The sequence below is a fragment of the Danio rerio genome, chromosome 24 (assembly GCF_052040795.2).
Source record: "Danio rerio strain M-AB ecotype USA chromosome 24, GRCz13ab, whole genome shotgun sequence".
NCBI classification, from domain to species: Eukaryota; Metazoa; Chordata; class Actinopteri; order Cypriniformes; family Danionidae; genus Danio; species Danio rerio.
In genome coordinates, this window is record NC_141044.1 from 3414907 (window position 1) to 3437500 (window position 22594).

General features: G+C 34.3%; 1 protein-coding gene and 1 long non-coding RNA gene across 13 annotated transcripts in view; one reads left to right on the plus strand and one right to left on the minus strand.

Annotated features, from left to right (window-relative positions):
- sugct (succinyl-CoA:glutarate-CoA transferase) overlaps positions 1-22594 on the minus strand; it is a 304284-nt gene that overhangs the window by 231189 nt on the left and 50501 nt on the right. For 11 of the 12 annotated variants that reach the window (XR_015524573.1, XR_015524571.1, XR_015524572.1 and 8 more), the window contains 3 exon segments: positions 17678-17769; positions 16112-16255; positions 1827-1922 (listed from right to left, as the gene is read on the minus strand). Coding sequence is in view for 6 of the 12 variants with exons in the window: in XM_087308852.1 (XP_087164978.1) it covers positions 1827-1922; positions 16112-16255; positions 17678-17769 (332 nt within the window). In the remaining 6 variants the exon portion in view is untranslated. 12 annotated transcript variants of the gene reach the window in all.
- The window catches only part of LOC141380807 (uncharacterized), a 37874-nt gene that overhangs the window by 12062 nt on the left and 3218 nt on the right, over positions 1-22594 (plus strand). Inside the window, exon 2 of the long non-coding RNA XR_015524698.1 lies at positions 11581-11647. This is a non-coding gene — a long non-coding RNA (uncharacterized LOC141380807). The remainder of the gene's footprint in view (positions 1-11580; positions 11648-22594) is intronic.

A 22594-nucleotide genomic window follows, 5' to 3' on the forward strand; every position in this document is an offset into this window, starting at 1 on the left:
CTGCAGAGTTCACGGTAGTCTTATTCAGTTAAAAATTTTAATTCAGCTTTAATTTAATTTAATTCAATTAGAAATATTTAATATTATTTCATTATATATTTTACAGTTTTATTGTACACACACACACACACACACACACACACACACACACACACACACACACACACATTTAATTTTACTATGTGATATTTTATTACATTTTATTTTGTTAAATACATTTTTTATCGTTTTATTTTTAATTTATTTTAATTAATGTAATTTAAAAAGTATTGAGGCTATGAACCCAAAAGCAATCGTAATTGTCTTTTTTTTACTAATTGAATATTGCATTAAAATATTTTTATTTAAATAAGCTGTGCAAATATTATGAAAAAGTAATGCCTGTAAACAAGAATTAAAATAAATTTTATATTTAATTTAACAATCACAACTTATCTAATGTAATTATTTGTTTTTCATTTCAATTTGTATGCAAGATTTACATTCAATGCAAATTATATTTAACAGTTAAAATAAAAAAAAATCTTTCTTAAATAAACAAATTTAATTAAATATAAGATTTAAATGATTTTACTTTTAATTTATTTTAACATTTAATTTATTTCAATTAATATTATAATAAACAATAAGAGTCTAAGAATGAGCATATATATATATATATATATATATATATATATATATATATATATATATATATATATATATATATATATATATATATATATATATATTTTTTTTTTTTTCAAACAATATAAAATGTTTAATTGAACTCATTTAATGAACCGAATTCAATTTAATTTTAATAAAGTTGAATTTACTATATGTAATATAGTTGTAATACAGCTATAATATTTAATAGTTGTAGTAGTGGTAATGACCTAACAATAATAAAAATAACTTTTTTGAAAAATGTTTAGGCTAAGCAAAGACTTTAAATCTCATTTGAAACATTCAATAATTTTCTTTTCGCATTACCAGGAAACACCCCTATACACACTCACATTCACACACAAACTCTACAGACAATTTAGTCCATCAATTCCCCTATAGCACATGGGGGAAACCGGAGCACCCGGAGGAAACCCACGCAAATACGGAGAGAACATGCAAACTCCACACAGAAATGCCAACTCTAACTTGAAACAAATTAAACAAATTTTTGTTTCATTTAATAAGAAAAGTTCATAAAAATCTAAGTAAATAAAGCAAGAAAATTATCAAGAACTAATCAATTTTTCATCTTTCACCCAACTGCTATTCCGGATTGCTATTTGACAGAAATTTTATAAAAAGGAAAACTCGCAAGTTTGTCAATAGTGTTTTAGTATATAGAACAGTCAGAATTATTATCCTGAATTATTAGCCCTCCTGTGCCCTAATTTCTGTTTAATGGAGAGATTTTTGCAACATATTTCTAATCATAATCGTTTTAATTAAGTCATTATCATTTTTCAATAACTGAATTATTTTATCTTTGCCATGATGACAGTAAATAATATTTGACTAGATATTCTTCAAGACACTAGTATTCAGCTTACAGTGACATTTAAAGGCTTAATTAGGTGAATTGGGCTAATTAGGCAAGTCATTGTATAACAGTGGTTTGTTTGGTAGACAATAGAATCTAGGGGGCTAATAATTCTGACCTTAAAATGGGTTTAAAAATAATTAAAGACTGCTTTTATTCTAGCCTAAATAAAACACTTTATGAAATTACAGGAAATACTGTGAAAATGTCCTTGCTCTGATAATCATAATTTGTGAAACATTTAAAAGAGAAATAAATTCACAGGAGGGCTAATAAATCTGACTTGAACAGTATGTACCTGATAAGGCACGATGCTCCCGTGAGCAGTTCCCCATCGTCTAGCTTCAATCCCAGCGTTGAGGTAATTTGCAGCGATGTGAGTTAGACAAGCAACCTGGAGACACATTCAAGGAGAAAAAAGAAAATAAGCATTAAATCTCCTGAAGTGTCAGTAAGCTCATTACACCATGCTGTTTTTAAGCTCAGCACACTTTTCGATGGCTGACACTGCAGTTCATGTGAACAAGCAGTAAAACCTTCATCTCAATGTTTGTTAATCTGGAAAATCAATCAACAACAAGAGTTGCTTTAATACTTTAAACTAATATTTAAGAAAAGCGTACAGTATACAGTTAAAGGGATAGCTCACCCAAAAATGAAAATTGGCCCACGATTTACTCTCTCTGAAGTGATTTCAAACCTTTATGGCAGCGGTGTCCACACTCTGTTCAGGAGGGCCGGTGTCCTGCTGATTTTAGCTCCAACTTGCCTCAACACACCTGCATGGATGTTTCTAGAAAGCTTAGTAAGAGCTTGATAAGCTAGCCCAGGTGTGTCTGATTAGGGTTGAAACTAAACTTTGCAGATTTCTGGACCTCCAGGATTGAGTGTGGACACCCCTGCTTAATGGGTTTCTTTCGTCTGTTATATATATATATATATATATATATATATATATATATATATATATATATATTAAGGCCTGACATGGAAAAACTGGAATTCAATAGGGCGTTTACTTTTTCATATGACTGCAGCTTGTCACAGTAGATGAAAGCTGACACTACATCTGGGACTTTTTATGATGTCTTAACATAAAAACAAGCATGTTTATTGTTGTTTATTCATTCTTTCACAATGGGTTTAGTCAGATTTGTGACATTGACCAACAGGAGCACAGGAGTTCTTTATTACACAACTTTCAAATATAGTGATGTGAAAAAGACATGATGGTTATGATGCTGAAAGGTGAAATTATCCAGAGGAAGAAAGGTTCATGGACTTTTAAAAGTGATAAAACCACCACTATTTTGCTTACATTCTTACTTCCGGAAGTGCTTGCTGATATAGTTTCACCTTCTCAAATGATATCACATGTTGCTAAGGATTGCGAGCAATGATTGGTTAAAAAGCAATGTGTGGTTTGCCTTGTTAGGAGTTGAAATTATATACACAGGCCCATCTATTAGAACAAACAAAAATATTGTATAGTATGTATTTGTTTGAAGATGTATAAATGTAGACTTTGGTGTGGCCTAGTCAAAGTTCTGAAATGAATCCAATAGAGATGTTGTGGCATTACTTTAAAAAGGTGTTTCATGCTCGAAAACCCAATGTGGCTGAATTACAACCATTTTGCAAAGAAGAATGGGCCAAAATTGTATTTGTTTGGAGATATATAATGAAGACTTTAGTGTGGCCTAGTAAAAGTCCTGACCTGAATCTTATTGAGATGTTGTGGCGTGATTTTAAAAAGGTGGCTCATGCTCAAAAACTCTCCAATGTGGCTGAATTTCAACAATTCTGCAAAGAAGAGTGGGCCAAAACTGTATTTGTTTGAAGATAAACAAATGAAAACTTTAGTGTGGCCTAGTCAAAGTCCTGACTTAAATCCAATTAAAATGCTGTGGCATGACTTTAAAATGTTGGTTCATGAACAAAAACTGTACAAAGTGGCTGAATTACAACAATTCTTCAAATAAGAGTGCAAAATTTTGTATTTGTTTGGAGATATATAAATGAAGACTGTGGTGTGGCCTAGTCAAAGTCCTGACCTGAATTATTTAAGATGCTGTGGCATGACTTTAAAAAGGTGTTCTACAATATGGCTAAATTATAACAATTCTTCAAAAAGATGGGCTAAAATTGTATTTGTTTGGAGAAAAATAAATGAAAACTTTAGTGTGGCCTAGTCAAGGTCCTAACCCAAATCCAATTAAAATGCTGTGCCATGGCTTTAAAATGGTGGTTCATGAACAGAAACTGTGCAATGTGGCTGAATTACAACAATTCTTCAAATAAGAGTGGGCAAAATTTGTATTTGTTTGGAGATATATAAATGAAGACTTTGGTGTGGCTGAGTCAAAGTCCTCACCTGAATCTACAGTAATTGAGATGCTATTGCATGACTTTAAAAAGGTGATTGATGCTAAAAAGCCCTACAATGTGGCCGAATTACAATAATTCTGCAAAGAAGAGTAGGCCAAAATTCCTTCACAGCATTGTAACAGACTCATGTCAAGTTACTGAAAACACTTGATTGCAGTTGTTGCTGCTAAGGGTGGACCAACCTGTTATTAGGTTTAGAAAGAACAAACCAACACTTTTTCACACAGGGCTTTGCAGTTGTATGCTATGTTTTCCTTTAATGATAGAAACCTTCATTTAAAAACTGCATGATGTGTTTACTTGTGCCATCTTTAACTAATATTTAAATTAATTTAATGATCTGAAACATTAAAGTGCGACAAACCTAAATAAAATGCTCAAAAAAAAGAAACCAGTAAGAGGGCAAACACTTTTTCACGCCACTGTATATGCATATAAACCCTTCTCAAATCATTTAAGGTATTTTAATGGCCCAGTTACTTAATTAAATCAAACATTATAATTTTGTAATTTGGTGGCTGATGATGGCAAAGGAGAGATGTATATAGGGCAGGAAAAGAAAATTACATTTGAGTCTTTTTGTATTTTGTAATTGTATTATGATCTCTTTATGTTTGTCTCATGAGGTAATTATTACATGATCCACATATATTACACACGTAACGGTTTATTACACACGGAACACATTACACATTTGTTCTGTTTATACTGCATGTCAACTTCAGGACCGGTTGTTAATCATTTAACGAGCTTAGGTCTAGATAATCACAGTATATCTGTATTATTAACATCACAGCCGTCCTTAGCTAAACCTTCACCTGATTTAAGACATGACACCAGGATGATAAACTGTTGAACTAATAAATGAGTTTTATATGCTCGCACATGGGCAAAACTGAGATTGTTTCCAGCAGTTTAAACTCAGACGTCCAGAGTTTTGGTAAACACGAGCCTCAGCGTAAGACGTCATGGAAATAAACTAGCTGGAAAGTGATGAACGGGGTTGAGCTGAAGGTGTTCGGTGGGTCGGTCAATAACAATCACCTCCAGACTGTTAAATCATCACTGACACGCTTTGATCTGACAAAATATCACGCCTCCCTTAACATTCTCTGTTATCCATCGCAAAATATTGTCTCAGCTGTGCTGCTTCTGATCTGATGTCACCTGGGCATCGTAAAAAAACTGTACCATTTTTTGCAGCTTTATTCAAACGTCACGACTAGGATGACTGTTATACAGTGGCCTCCACTAATATTATCTCTAACCCTTGGTAAATATAAGCAAAGAAAGCTGTGAAAAATGTAATTATTGTTTAACCTTCTGATCTTTTGCTCAAAATATGAATCAAAAGCCTTCTGTTATCACTCACAACAAACAATTGCAAACCACTAAGATTCATTCATTTTCCTTCGGCTTAGTTCCTCATTTATCATGGGCCGTCACAGCAGAATAAAGCGCCAACTATTCCAGCAAATGTTTTACAGAGAGGATGCCCTTCCAGCCGCAACCCAGTACTTGGAAACACCCATACACACTCACTCACACACTACAGCCAATTCAGATAATTCAATTCCCCTATAATCATGTGTTTGGACTGTGGGGGAAACCCGAGCACAAGGAGGAAACCCACGCCAACACAGGGAGAACATGCAAACTCTACACAGAAATGCCAATGGCCCAGCCAGGACTCGAACTAGAGACTTATTTGTTATTATTTTTTTTATATTATTTGTTGTGAGGCGACAGTGCTAACCACTAAGCCATCGTGCCGCCCCGCCGCTAAGATTAGCTCATCTTAATCAAATATCATTGTTAAAAATATGTGTGACAGATTTGTTGGCAGCACTACAATTTCATATTAACTAAATATTTGTATATAGCACATTGAAATACTGCTATTTTTAAATCTAGAAACATAGAAATTGTTTAACCATGAGCTCCTGTTTATCAGCAGTATACATTTCAGGAAACATAAAAGCCAACTCACTCAAGCTATCCAAAATCACCCCAATGGAATTATGTACAATTTTACAAATATACTACATCATCCACACTGTGCAAAAGTCATCACATTGTATTAGTGATGTAATAATGACTGTATATAATTATATAACTTCCATGTATTTTATCAATCTTTCCCCTGGTATAACCAATTGTTCTCAAGACGTTAATTATCTGTAAATAATTACTTAAACAGAGGAATTTAAATCAAGCAGAGTTTCTCCACAACAGAGTTTCTGCAGGTCAAATTTAAGACTTTAAGAACATTATGAATGCAATTTCGAACTTTTACAGGGCAAAACGCTGAGGATTTTTTGTAATGGTCAGTGGAACACTGTTTTTTATTTTTTTTGTATTAAAATTCATATATATATATATATATATATATATATATATATATATATATATATATATATATATATATATATATTACCATAACTTTTCTTTTTTAAAAAGACAAGTTTTAAACTATAATAAACTATTTATTCACAACATACATACACTCACCACTCACTGGAAACTTTATTAAGTACACCTAACTAGTACAGGGTTGCCTAGTACTAAGTAGTACAGGGTTGCCTAACCAATACCCTTTTGCCTTCAGAACTGCCTTAATCCTTCATGGCGTAGATTCAACAAGTTACTGGAAATATTCCTCAGAGATTTTGGTCCATAATGACATGATAGCATCAAACAGTTGCCGCAGATCCATGATGCCAATCTCCCATTCCACCACATCCCAAAGGTGCTCTATTGGATTGAGATCTGGTGACTGTGGAGGCCATTTGAGTACAGTAAACTGATCATGTTTGACGACATGGTGTGTTATCCTGCTAGAAGTCACCATTAGAAGATGGGTAGACTGTGGTCATAAAGGGATGGGCATGGTCAGCAACAATATTCGGGTAGACTGTGGCGTTGACACAATGCTCAATTGGTACTAATGAGCCCAAAGTTGCTCAGTGTGAACTGCAGCAGATCGTCTTGACCATGTCTACATGCCTAAATGCAGAGTTGCTGCCATGTGATTGGCTGATTAGAAATTTGCGTTAATGAGCAGTTGGACAGGTGTATTTAATAAAGTCGCAGGTGAGTGTATATTGTACGGATGTAGGGAAGATAATCAAACTTTTTTTGGTAAATAGAGTTAATCAATTTTATGTTTGTTAAACGTTTTTAAGATGGATTGTTGATTTTACAGACTGGGTAACTTTACATGGACAAAATTAAGACCTTTATTTACACCCTTTTTCAGTAATTTTAAGACTTTGTGAGGCCTAAATTTAAGTTTTTAAATTAAGAAAAACTTTAAGACCTTGCGGACACCCTGCACAATGTCATCCGTATAGCTTTAAATGGCGCAAACATTTTATATTTCAATGGATTTTGACGGACTGTCAGTGTTTAATCCTTTAATAGCGGTAAAACAATCATTCTGAAAGTGATCTTAATGATATCGTTTCTCAACATCTTTATCGTTACAGCTGTGGTCTGAACTCTACTGATGTTCTATTCAGAAAAAGTTTTTGTCTAATTGTTTAACCACATTTATCTGGTACTTCTGCACCTTCAAAAAAGGCTGCCTGTAGGCTGTGGAAACAAGGCCACTAAAAGATCTGACTTGCCCTACAGGGACTGAGCTCAAGTTATTTCCCAAAAGACCCCCGTTACCCTACGAAGCTAATCTGTCCAAGGCAAAGCCAAGCAGTGGAATGAGACGGGTATAATATCAAAGACAAAAAAAAAGCCAAGTAGCATCTTGTTACACTCACAGCACCTCGTGTGTGTTGTATTCACCGCAGATCTTTAATTTAACACGCGATAAACATTTACAGGGTAGCAAGAGGTCACTGGATATCACCATTCCCCGAATCTGCTGCACACATGTTCCTCTCGCCATGATATCCCAAAATTAAAACACAATAGCATGAAGTAAAGCGCATCTCAAGTCTTCTCTGCTTGTTTTTGGCACAACATTAAAGGAAAACATAAAAACTTCAAGCTGTTTCATTCAAAATGAAAACCAAATACATACCCGGAATAATTGTCGATACTTTTGTTACCTGACTTCAAGCAGAAAGTGTGAAAAACAGGTGAAAATATGTCAATAATTTAGAAACAGTAGATAAAAACACATCTAATATGTAATTTATTGCTAAAAAAATACTCATGCCTCATGTTTTTCATCTGTATTTATGTTGCCGGTTTGATTTTTTCTTTTTCTACAAACAGCTGTTCATTTTACAATAAACAGAATTAAAAATATTTAGGACTGGTGGAAAAAAAATTATCGAGAGCAACTACAAAGCACAGAAATGAATAGCAGAAGGCAGACTCTGAGTATGCACACTTTCCTGCTGGAGATTATGTATAAATGGTGACGTAGAGAGTTTGTGAAGTATATTATGAGGTATTCATTTGTTACCAAACAAGGGCAAATCACATATGAACAGATTCAATGAGCTCTTTCTATATAAAGTCAAGCCTGGGGATGCATCAATCATAGATTTTGGTTATACACTTATGAGGAATAATCACGGTTTGATGGTTATCACGATTATTATGCAGTTATTAATTTCACTACAAGTTAAAAAAATTACATGAAAACTTCTTATATTTTAAAGTGTTATTTACTGCTGCTCAGTAACCAATTTTTGGTTAAAAAAACAAAAACAAAAAACAGTAGTTTCTTGGACTTAAAAATAAGTGAAAATAAAATTAAATTATTTGGACATTTAAAGGTAATTTTACATTAAAAATAAATGTCAGAACAATCAAATAAATAAATAAATAAATAATGTAAATGTAAGCTACACACTAGCTAAGTATTTCATCTTTAAAGAGAACAAATGAAGTTGAAGGCTGCTGAACCTCTGTCTGAAAGGCACTTTTGCTCAATTGACAGATATTGACACAAATTTCACTATCGGATAACCTTGCAATTCAGCGGGAATACAAACATTGCTATCAATGTACACAATACAGGTAACCCTGATAGCTGGTGCATTAATATTAAAGGTTAAATGTGTCAACTACATATTTAATATGTTTTTATTAAACATTTAAATTGGACAAGGAAACTATAATCATACAATAATAATAATAAAACTTTTTGAATATAGTTAAGGATATAAGGGCGTCACGGTGGCACAGTAAGTTCTTCCCGAGTTTGCGTGGGTGCTCCAGTTTCCCCCACAAGTCCAAAGACATGCGCTATAGGTGAATTGGGTAGGCTAAATTAACCAAAGTGAATGTGTGTGAATAAGTGTGTGTCTATGTTTCCCAGTAAATGGTTGCAGCTGGAAAGGCATCCGCTGCATGAAACATATGCTGGATATGTTGGCAGTTCATTCTGACCCCAGATTAATAAAGGGACTAAGCCGAAAAGAAAATGAATAAATGAATGATTGAATGAATGAATAAATGAATGAATGAATGAATGGAGTTAAGGATATAGTTATAGCTCTCTCACAGTTTGATTTTTGAAATACAGTATAAACTTTAAATGATCGCTTTCATAAAATGATTACTGTTCAGCATGAATTTATTCAAACATACAAATATACTGTAAAAATTCAGAAAAATCTAAAAGGTGAACTAAGCAAAAAAAAAAAAAAAAAAAAAAAAAAATATATATATATATATATATATATATATATGTTTTTCTAGCTGACAAAATTCAAATAAGACTAGAATCGCTGGTGACTATTTTCAGAATCTTTTCGTTCTTTAAAGAAAAATAAACTCCATTTATACTGCATTTTAATCTTTGGAGACATTTTAATTTAACATATACATATTATACACCAGGGGTTCTCAATCTCGGTCCTGGAGGTCCAGTGTCCTGCAGATTTTAGCTCCTACCCCAATCAGACACACCTGGGCTAGCTAATCAAGCCCTTACTAAACTTTCTAGAAACATCCTTGCAAGTGTGTTGAGGTAAGCTGGAGCTAAAATCTGCAGGAGTTTGAGAACCCCTGTTATACACCATGTGAGAGACAAAGTCCTGAAAGGGTCTCTGCTTCATAATGACAATATTTGTCGACAAACAATAATTGATTAATTTTCCTTTAGCTTAGTCTCCTGTTTAGTAGGGGTCGCCCCAGCGGAATGAACCACCAACAATTCTGGCATATATTTTACTCAGCAGGAGCCCTTTGAATCACAACCCAGTACTGGGGAAACTCATACACTCTCACATTCACATACACTATGCACAATTTTGTTAACCTACTTCACCTAGCGCATGTGTTTGGACTGTGGAGGAAACCGGAACACCCGGAGGAAACCCCACCAACACGGAGAGAACATGCAAACTCAAAAAAGTTGCATGTAATCCAGCAAACACTACTGAAGTGTAGGAATTTGGACAGGGTCATTATATAAGTGACCTCTAGAATAATGAATCGCAAACAACCTAAGGTTTTCTCAGGACACAAAGCGGTGCCCATAAATACCCATGTTTGCATCTGGATAAGGAGAAGCTGTGTGGTGTTGTTCTCTAATGCCCTTCAGTGCTTTTGCTATTGCAGAGACCCTATAAATTTGCTGAAGGGTTCGATTATTGTGACCACAGGACGATCAGCGAGGAATGTTGGGAAAAGAGGCGGAACTCACTTATCTCTGCCAGCTTACGGTCTACCGCAGCAACCTTGACCCATCATCCCTTCAGCCCGCAGATAAGACATATGCATCCCATAAACCCCTATAACATTCGCAATCTGATGTACGAGAAGAAAAAATATCCAGCACAGTCGTCGAGTAGAGCCTGGACTTCTTCTCTTCAAATAAGAAGCAATTAAAAACGTATGAGGGGTACGATGAGAAAAAAAACAGTTCCAAGAGAGAATGTACTTGAACCACAACAGACGACGATCGCAAACAATCGCATTATTGGAACCATTTCTGGAAACCACATCCTTGGTTCAAGCTGGTATCATTCAGGGGACGAGCGCTCTGACTTGTTCGCTCTGTACAAAGGTTTTGTGGTATCATGTCAGCAACATGAGTTGGAAGTGTTGTGGATCTTTTGAGTGATCTTTTCAGAAATCTAACAGGACAATGTGACCGATTTAAAACACAGCTCTTCGCGAGGCCAGTGTAGGACAGCAGATTTAACTCAGATGCCTGATTTCTGAACCCTCTATTCATTTGTAGGGTTTATACAGAGTCCAAGGCTCTGCTCCAAAAAGCACTGCTGTATACAGTACATGGGCAGCACTTCAGGGCAGCATTGTATTTAACCCTTGTGTGCTGTTGGGGATGTTCTCATCCACTCTGGGGTGATTTTGAGTCTTAATTTGGCCATAACTTTCTCTGTGTTTCAGCAACTGGAATGATTTATGCTGACAAATCTCATTTTAACACATACTTTGGGAAAGTGATTAGATTTATTTTCATAGGTTCAACAAAAGACTTGAATGTTATTAATTTGTTACCCTTATGTTATGTTTTTGCCCCGTTGTCTTCAATTATAATCACATGTTTTGATTGTGAAGCCATGACACCATATATAATCATGCATTCTTGATTGTTGCTGGCTGTCCCTGTTGGAAAGAGGTAACATTTGTAATTTAAATTTTGGCCAATTAAAAGAAAAAACAAACATTGATAGACTCACTGGCCACGCTCTCATCATTTGCATATACATCCACTTTAGGTTGTTCATCCGGACCTGACGAGCAGCTGCTGTAATCAGGAGAACCAGCCTGATCTCATGAGGAAAGGTAACTATTTTACCTTTTGTCAGTTTAGTAGCTAATTTGTACCAATTTGTTTGAGTTCAATCATACAAAGATGTATGATTTTAAAAGGAGGCGTGGCACCCAACCCTGCCCCTAAACCCAACCATCGAGGGATGAGCAAATCGTGTTAAATTGTCCGAATAAGATTGTACGAATTCATACGAATTAGCCACTAAATCAAAGAGTTACAAATTGCCATGAGATTGTGTTTGGGGGAACACAGACTCAAATGCAGCTCTGAGATCATTATTATGCACGATGTGTTTGATAAGCAACAACATTTTCTATGGACAAAACAATGATAGTTTCCTTCCTTTAGTTATTTTAAAGCTTATATTTAACTTAATAAGTATGTGGGACTTTTCTTTAAAAAAAACAATGGCACAGATTAAAAGATAATGTAAGCAGGTCTTTAAAAAAATCGGATAAAGTCACAAAATCAGAATTGAGATCTGCCGTGCAAATGCAGCCTAGTTGTCACTATTTTGACCAGGAGTTTGCCTTTCCTCTAGCGTGTTTCACAGTTTTAAGTTAGCCACGGGCAATTATTCTCTTTACGTTTTCCATTGTACATGGCTGGAAATCTCTATGTGCAAGGGATCACTGGCGCTTCCGGACCGCATGCTTTAGATCTCATTAAACATTTTTTATGAGGCAGGCCCGAAGCCCGATATGCGTGCTAGCTATGATGTGAAATTTGGATCGAGCTCAAATGCAGGGCTCTACCAGCCATGATGTTGCCGAAATACCATTTATAAAATAAAAAGTTTGTGTGTTGCCGTCGATGGTTCAAATAAAAACTCTATTAACATGAACAGATTTTTAACAAGCTGATTTTGTTCTGTTGTATTTGCTTAACAGCTATATTGTAATGCATCTCTATAAATGATCAAATAAGAAAACATCCTGAAGCTTATTGAACTCCCTGCTGGTGAGAAGAGAGGGTAAAGCCAGAATCGATACTAATCAAAAGCGAGATTGTAACATTTTAACTATTTGTATCTATGTTATATCGACATTTTTGACAACACAAGTGTAAACGCCCTAAAACTTACCTAAAGGTGCTGTATGTAGGTTTTGGACTCTTATAAAGCATAAAAAAACTATAAGATCTTTGCAGATATAAGAAACATGCTAAGTGAACATTCTTGTTTATCTGAAAAACAGTACTAAAGTCATAATGAAAATGTGCGTTGCGTGCCAAAACGGCTTTAAAAGAATAGTGCACCTACTGCTCTCCAACAATATGGTAAGTTTATAAGTTTATTTAGAACATGGTTTAAATCAGCCTTTAGTCAGGCACACTCCTGTTGGTGTCGTCAATCTGGCAACCTATGCTTGCATGTGTTTTGAAGCAAGAATGCAATACCTTGTTCAACCACTGAGTGTCAAACTTACATACTGCACCATTAAGTTATCAATAGTTTTTACAAATTTAAGTGGACTGAACATAAATCAATAAAGTAGCTCCCAAAAAACTTCAAGGTTTATGTTGTTTCAACTTATTTTAAATAAGTAGTTTGAGCAAGCAGCAACAAATAATTCTTTGAGTCTACTAATCAAAAGCAAGACTGTATCATTTTAAATATTTCAATATAGATATTAATCAATATTTTTGACAACACTAGGGTGTAAACGTCCTAAAACTCTTAACTGTGAGTCCAGTGCTTCAACATAGTTTCAGATATCGAACTATGTTTCATGACAAAAACCCAAAAACCCCAGAGTTTTGAAGACTCTGCATTTCGACCTCTTAGAGTTTATGAGTTTTCCTCCCTTATTCTGTGTCAAAACACAATAACAAGCTGCGTAGAGGAAACACTTTTGTCATTCTGCACAAAATGAAAAACACGTTTGTTGCGTGCAAATATTTATCTATGAAGGCTTCAGTCAATCTCGCATTTCTGCTCCAAAAACCAGCCGAAGAGGGTATTTGAGGTTTCAGGTAGTTACCATGGTGAGAAAAGTCAACAGAACGTTCCTGTTAAGTGAAACTGCAGATGCAAAAGTTAAACCGCACGTCTGTCTTTAGGTTTTCAGTAAACACGTACCGCCAGGTAATTAAGAAACAAGAAGGGAATATAAAAAACACTCAACGTGAAACAAAGTATTCCCTCAGATTTATCCTGGCAAGCGGTGAAGTCTGCAAAACATCACCGGCGATAGACAGCCACACACTCTGCTAATTCCCATGATGCCACACGCTCCTGGCTTCTCAAACGGTGTTGACGTCTTCAGTTTGAGCGCTGCTATTTAAGAGCCTTGTAATCTTGCATTTCCGGGCAGAACCGGTGGTTGGCTGGCGAGCTTTTTGAGGTCGCTCAGTCAAAAGAGCAGCAAGCAGAAATTATTCACAATCACATTTGTAAATGGTCTACCATTTGCTCTCATAAGCACAGGTATTAGCCTGTCTCAAAACCCAATTACCTCATGAAGTACACGTTGACATGGTAGGAAAGCCTACTGATCCTTACAATGCATATAATGCTTATGAATTAGCCATTACCCTTTAGCGTCCACACCAACGTTTACTTACGACAGGCACAAATTGAGCTGAGTCACTGCTTACATAAGGAAGAAAAGTTATCCAAAAAGACCAAGTTTAAAGTGGCCGCATGATTTAGAAACTTTGCCTAAAAGCCATTCAGCTTGACACTTGTATTGGTTGTATACAATGTTCACGGTGAAAAATGTAGAAAATATATTGTATGAAGCCATCGGGTCAAATTAAAGAGCGCATGCTGAAGTCTGGTAGCTGGGGACATCGATTGGTTTATACGGTTATACGATAATGGAGAGCTGATTTATTTATACTGTAAAGCAAAACGTTCATGTTTTCTCTAGAGTAGGGAATGGGTCAGATTAAACTCACTTCCAGGGAACTGCATGCTTTCTAGCCAAACACACACACACACACACACACACACACACACACACACACACACAAACTGTGGTCTGGTTTGATTTAAAAAGTTCATTTGATGTACTGGGCAAGAACCAATAACAGCAAATCTGAATGAGGAATGATTTGAAGAGCTGAACGAGACATGAAAAGTGATGTCAGTCAGTGTTATTAAACGTAAATCTTTCAGGTAAATTAAAAATAATAATCAAAGTGGCTTTCAGTGTCTGACTTTTCAATCTTACCCCGGTAAAGATTTAGATTTTACAGAGTTTATGGAAACTTACAATGAATCAATGCTGAAATATTCAATCATCACTAACAAAACATGTTTGCTCACAATAACATTGAAAACTTTGAGATATTTGTGAAGGACTCTTTCTTATGCTCAGCAGGTATTTGTTTATTTTTTAAATAACATCATTCTTTAAAATAGCAATTTATTTGGCAAATTAAAAGTACAAATGAAGTTTTTTTTTATAAACCTTTTAAATATATTTAATGTAACGGCTATAAAGCACTTTATGAATAAATTCAATACAAAATGCAATATTAATAAATGTCTGCACTGTCAGTTTTGATGCATTCTTGTTGAATAAATAAAATTCCATTTAAAAAGAAAAGAAAAAATAATCACACTAACCCTAAACTTTGATCAGTAATGTTGAAATGAATTAATGGAGATATTAATGGAACTGCTTACACTTTAGCTCAAAATTTTCATTTCATTCACTTTAATTTAAATGAGTTTCCTGAATCTATAACTAATTAAACAGCTATTTAAAAAAAAATCTATATAATAATAATAATAACAACAGTAATATCATATCAACAACAATTTAAAAAAAAGTTTCTGAATTATTTTATATATTGAAATATACATTTTATGCAAGCTACAGTACCTTTCATTTTTAACTAAAAATAATATAATGAATTTTGGCATTATTAATGGAGCTTTATATCAAAATGATCATGTATTAATCACTTTTTACTGCAAATGTGTGAAGAACTTGTGGCAAAACTTAAAAATGAAAACTCCCAAGGTTGCCTTTGAAACATTTAAGTCAGGAGTGTCTAAACTCAGTTCCTGGAGGGCCGCAGCTGTGCACAGTTTAGTTCCAACCCTAATTAAACACACCTAATTACACTAATAGAGTCCTTCAGGCTTGTTTGAAACTTACAGGTAAGTGTGTTGAAACAGGATTAGAACTAAACTGTGCAGGGCTGCGGCCCTCCAGGAACACTCAGAGGAGTTTGACAGCCCTGATTTAAGGGAAAGACTTTGTTTTTGAATCAAATGCCTATAAAATGTTTTTAAAAATCTAGTTTGTAATGTAATGTCAATGTTTCATGCGAAGAAAAGATCGAACTTTAAACTAGCAGTCCGATATTAAAGTCCCAAATTAATATGTATAATGTTATGACCTGTCGACATGTTAATTGCAGATTATGTAAAGCTATTCATGTCACTATGATCAGATGCTTTTTTTACATAAAGTTGTGTTTAATAATAAAGTGTAGTCATAAAGTCACAGTAGTATTACCTGTGAAGACAGAAGATTGCAGTCTATATGAAGGCCTCGTCCTGTTTTCTGCCTCTGAAGCAAAGCGGCCATTATGGCTCCGTGAGTGTATAAACCAGTGGCCAGATCTGTCATAGCGACACCTGGTCTGACTGGATCCCCGTCCTTAAAACAGAACAAATAAATCAACAGGAGATACAGGGCCTAAAACTGCTAACGGCACTCAAAATCAAAAACTTTAATGGAAATTGAAGAACAAACTGGTATGATTGGAAAACTTCACTCAGGCTGGTAAACTTGTTTTACCTACCATTGGTCAGTGGTGATGGTGCAACAGTTAGGTGTGTCGTTATTAAATAAGCATACTTCAGCACATTTTTTTTCTTTTTTTTTTTTTGTTTAGTTAATGAAGGAATGATATCTGAAAAAATAAAACATTTTAGAGAGCTGATTTGTAGTTGAACCAGAGGTATATTATTAAACTAAAGCAGTTTTAAAGACTTTTTTTCTTTTTATGCTTAATACTGTAAATTATTTAAAGTGATGCACTGTATAATGCGCAATATTAATGACTGAGGCCATTCAAAATTATGTAAAAACATTATGTAAGTGGATTGGTGCATTTACGATGATGTTAAAGCAATAGTTTACCCAAAAACTGAAAATGTACTAACAATTTCCTCACCCTCAAGTGGCTTCAAAACTTTGTGTTGTGTTGTGTGTGTTGTGTGTTTTCTCTTTAAATGTTCGTTCTTTAAAATGTTTTAAACCTGTAACCATTAACTGATAAAGTATTTGTTTTTCTTACTATGCAAGTCAATGGTTATATGTAGTCAGCTTTCTTCAAAATATCTTCTTTTGTGCTCAACAAAATAAAAAATAAAAACCTAATGTAGGTTTGAAACCACTTTGTGAGTAAATAAACGTTTCATTTTGGGTGAACTGCATTTAAAAAGACTGAACGCTGAGTAAATGATGACAGATTTTTCACTTTTGAGTAAATTGTCTTTTCAAAGTCAATTTAAGCATTTGAAATGACACAGTCTGTATTGAAACATTTATATAATATTTTATTATTATGTAATTGTGAGAAAATGAAAACTGTCGTCATTTACATGAGTTTCAAACTTTGAGTGAACACAAAATAAAATGTTTTGAAAAATGTTGGAAACCTGTAACCATTAACATTCATAGTATTTGTTTTATTTTTGGGTCTACTAGGCCTTTAAATAAGTTTTAAACAAATGGAGGCTGATTAATTTCGAACAGAATTTTCCCTTCTGAGTAAACTAGCCCTTTAAGTTTACTATTTTTTGTTGAACACAGAAGATATTTCGAAGAATGTTGAAAACTAATATCCCTTTAAAGTAAATAGTGTTAGCCATTAGAAATGACACGCTTTATACTGAAACACATCAGCACATTTTTCCAATTTTATGATAATGTAATAGCGATGACTCATTATCGATGAGCGATGATGATTTTATCCTGTCATATATCAGTATTAATTTGTTGTATTTTTGAGCCTAAGACAATTTTTTTCACTCAGGTGGACAATTAATTAAAACAAACAAGCATTGCTCTTACCTCAGGACCAGTGATGTGCATCATACCAGAAACCGCACATGCAATAGAGTCATATCCAGGCTTGTGTGACTCGGGCCCCGTCTGTCCATACCCTAAACAAAATCAACAAGCCGTGTTACTGATTATACAGTGGGGGAAATAGTATTGAACATGTCATGTTTTTTCCTGAGAATAATATTTCTGAAGGAGCTGTTGACATGAGATAGAACCAAATTTAGGTAAAAACCCAAACAATACAAACATAAAAATAAAAAAATAAAAAAAATAACAATGAAACGACACAAGGAGAAAGTGCTGAACTACTGAAACATGTTTAACACTTTATATAAAAGGCTTTTTTGGTTATGGCAGCTTAAAGATGTCTCTCATATGGAGAATAAAGTCTTCTGTGAAAATCTTGTTGGTTCTGTGGGTCTCATCTATTAAATCTGAGCTTTATTTTGTATTTTCTATTGGATTGGAGTCAGGTGATTAGCTGGCCCATTCTACAGCTTGATTTTCTTTCTCTGAAAGCATTTGAGAGTTTCCTCGGCTGTGTTTTGGATCATTGTCTTGCTGAAATGTTCACCCTGGTTTTATCCTCCTGCTAATGTAGATGTTGGACTGAAGCAGCTGATATTCATTTACAATGAGGAACAGCAGAGAGTTGCTGAAGAACTATTGAGAGATTTCAGCTGCTGTCTGGGCTTTCCATGCATTTCCACAGCTCCTTTCATGTGTTCAATACCTTTTTCCCTGTGTCATTTAATTTTATTACACAGAACTTCATTTGTAAACTAATAACTTTTGTTTGCTTTGCATATATGGATTTATTTGGTTGTTGCCAACATCAGGTGAAATATTCAAGTCTATGGCACCTTTAGAAATATGTTTTCTGAGAAAAATGGTGAGTGGAGGATTATCAGATTGAAAATGTGCAGCTCTGTGTAACATGAGCGCATAGGAGCTACAATCTCCAGCAAATTCTGCATTGCTAGTACGGCTCGATTAGAAATCCCTACAGCTGAGCACACACACACACACGCACACGCACACACGCGCACACACACACACACACACACACACACGCCCAGAGAGAATGAATGTAAGACCCGATTACATTTCTATTATCATCAGAGCAGCCAGATTAATTCACTTCTAGGAACTCCACCGTAGTTCTGAGACTTTGGAGGTAAACATCTACGGATGTGTTTATTTCCTTGGCAGAGGTATGGGCGGCTTAAGGAAAATCTGTCATGCCCGAGTATAAAAACAGCAGAGTAACTTTTCACAAAACATGGCATCACTTCATGGCATTTTTCCCTCTCTTTGCTTTAATTGGGTGTGTTTGCTAAGGCGATCATCAGTGTTATCATTGCTCATGTTCACGGTTAAAAGGATGGCGCATCCAAAAAATAAAAAAATCTCTGATATTAATTTTGTTTTGCCTCTATAAGTTTTTCATTGACTTTCAAATTTTTTAAAAGAATTGACTGATTCACCACAGTTTTCGCTAAAATCTTCTTTAATGTTTACTGGGGAAGTAGAAAAGTCACTTACATCTTGGATAGGCTAAAGGCAAGGAAACTAACAGGAAAAGTACATTTTTTGGGGGTGAACAAACCCTTTAATATACCTTACTAATGTTAAAAACATTTTGATTTGGGATGCAAATTGACTCCTCTCTCGTTGTGTTCGTTTTTTTGACTTCATTGACTTCCATTATAATCACATTTTTTGATTGCAAAACCATGACAGCATATACTCCTGCATTCTTGACTGTTGGTGTTTTTCCCTGTTGGGAAGAGGTAACATTTGTCATTTTTACTGTTAATCATCAGATGGCAGCATTAACCCTTTAGGCCTGTGCAAAAATATATTTATATTATAAATTAATAAATATATAAATATTTATATGATACTCCATATAAAAGCCCGAAACTAGCTTCATACATACACACTACACTCCAAATGCACTAAAACTGATAATCAAAAGTAAAAAATTCTAATTGTACCTCTTACCAGGAGGAAAAACCAAAAACAATCAAGAATGCATGACTATATGCTGTCATGGCTTTGCAATCAAAACATGTCATTATAATGGAATTAAATGGGGTAAAAACTGCCACCAATATAACAAAAGGGTAGTCAATTTGAACAGTAAAGAAGGGTTCGTATGGACTACTAATATTAAAAACATTGGGATTTGGGATGCAGATTAAATATTGATGTGAAACTGAACTGAAGTCACAGTTTAGCAATGTCACAGGAATCAGCCACCTTAGCAATGTCCTGGCCACCAACCACATTTTTTGACAGGTTTTTATAGAGAAATATACAGTCCTAGATAGCATTTTATAGCTTTTTCCAGGATAAATTTAGGCTGGAAAGCTTTTTATAGGTCTAGCAATGAGTGGTCTCCCAAAGAGTGAAAAAGATTTTCAGCCACACACTGCAAACAAAAAAAAAACTTTTCTTTTTCTAGTTTAAATGTTTAAAACACAAAGCATTTTAGGAAAGTATAAATATTTTCTTGTTGAAATAATAAGCCAAAATTAAGTGAGTTTTTCCTTAAAACAAGCAAAATAATCTTACAATGGGGTAAAGCAAAACAATCTTATTTCAAAGCAAAATCAAGATTATTTTGCTTACCCCATTGGCAGATTATTTAGCTTGTTTTAAAGAAGAACTCACTTAAATTTAACAATATTTCTGAAAAAAGACAATATTTTTGGATTGTTATAGCACTTTGTTAAGACAGGAAGTTGTAGATGTCAAAATGAAGTAAGCTTCAGGGTTAGAGATAGATTCTAAGGGTTGGGAAGAAGGCCTAGAGAATATACATGTATGTTTAATTATTGTAAGACATAATTTAATTTAATTTAATTTAAAACCCAGCACAGATCATACTTATCTAAGGATAAACTGCAAAAGATTTTCCTCAGGTATCTCCAATTTGTGACAGGTTTAAAGCAGCAGAAGGATCCCTAACCGATTGGATATGGTTCTGTCCTAAACTACAAGAATTTTAGGAAAATATATTTAAAGCCCTCCAATAAAACTTGAAGGACATCCACTTATAGCTGTCCATGGGATATTGGGCGACTTAAGAGATGTTTAATAAATATGAAAGACAAGCTATGTTATTTGGTATGGTAATTGCCAAAAGGGTGATTGAGAATGTGGAAAGATTGAGATATAGCAATAATAATAAATTGGAGATATTTGATAAAACATAGGGACAGATATTAGAATGCCTTAATGCATTGGAAGAAATGCAAGCATAACCAATGACCCGTCAATAACATAGTAACTAAATATTGAGTGTAATCGATAATCACTATTCATAATCTATAATATTTTCAATGATCTGCACAAACTATTATTTAACATTAAACTATAGTCAGAATAATGCTTTTAATTTTGGTAATACAGGAGCAATGCTACTTTATAATTCTTTTTACTTATGCATTACCTGATCAGCTATATTATAATTTGCTTTCATGTGCATTTGTCCCTCAGTGTTCTGTAGTTCTGTCATATACCGTAGGTTAGGATTTTCTTGTATTGTATTTTATATGTATTATTATTGTATTGTATGGTTTGTATATTTTGTTGTAGGTTTCTTTTTTTGTTGTAATTTTCTAAAATGCAAAAAGTACATGAATAAATGGTAACTACAATACATGTATTATTGGATTGTCTAGAAAATGCTTCTTAATTTAAGAATTTTTAGATATTTGTACTAGAAACAAGACAAAAACTCAATTTTTTGTAGTATATACAGTGCTGTTGTGTTTTTGAATTCCCACTTTTTACAGTTTATATTATAATAAGTGCAAATTTCTAATAATTGCATTATGTATCGCAGCCAAAAATCGTGGATTATGCCACTAACATCACAGAAGTGTATTACAAACAGATTACCCATTTTATGACTCCACATTCATAACATTACAACCCATAAGAAACACCACAAAAAGGGTGCAAAGACACTTTGAAACTACTCAAGTAAACAAAGAACAAAGTTTCCCATAATGCCCGCATCAGCCAGGCCCCATCACTGTTGTAACCACACCAATATTAGCACAAGTGTGAGAACAGCAATAGCTGGATTTGAACATTTTCTACAGAAAATCTGAGAAGGACTTGTGGGGAAAAACAGCCAGAACTCTGCGGGAGCTTTTTAATACGCTGTAAATGATTTCTAGGGTGCTAAAATCCAGTTAAGAAAGACAAACATGGGCGCTGTCTAAACAATGGTCTGCTTGCATGAGAATTCTGACCAGCACAGCATGGCAACAGCTCAACCAATGTCACGAGTCTAGGGCGGGGCTATCATTTAATCTGACCAATGGGGATAAAATCAGAGAGCTCTCTCATCCTGCATAGACGACAACAGTTCAGAGACATTCAAAGCATTGAAAACAGTGTAATGTGTACAGTCTAAAGATGCCTTAAGATTTTTTAGTTCAATAAACTTTTAATTTGCTGCTTATTAATAGTTGGTAAGGTATATTTGGGTTTAGGTATTGAGTAGAATAAGGCATGCAGAATGAGATCAAACTTTATAAGTACTAACAAATAGTTCATTTCTTAATATTACGAAGTCAATAAGCTGGAAGAAATGTGACAAATTATATAAATCAAGTGTTACTGATTTAGTGCATTTTCAAAGCAAAACACAAGAACTGAAGCAAATAATGCCATATGTTTTGAGAAAAGTCATTACAAAATTCATTTTAACCTGCAAATATCAAAAATATTGTCATTGCAAACTCTTAGGGTGGCTAATTCTCTTATGTCCACTCATTAAATCCATTGATTATTTACTGTATTATATACTAATAATTTATTTATTATTATTTTATTATTTATCTCTGGTGAGATGCATTACAATGGACTTTCCCAATCCCGTCTTAACTCCTGCTCCTGTGC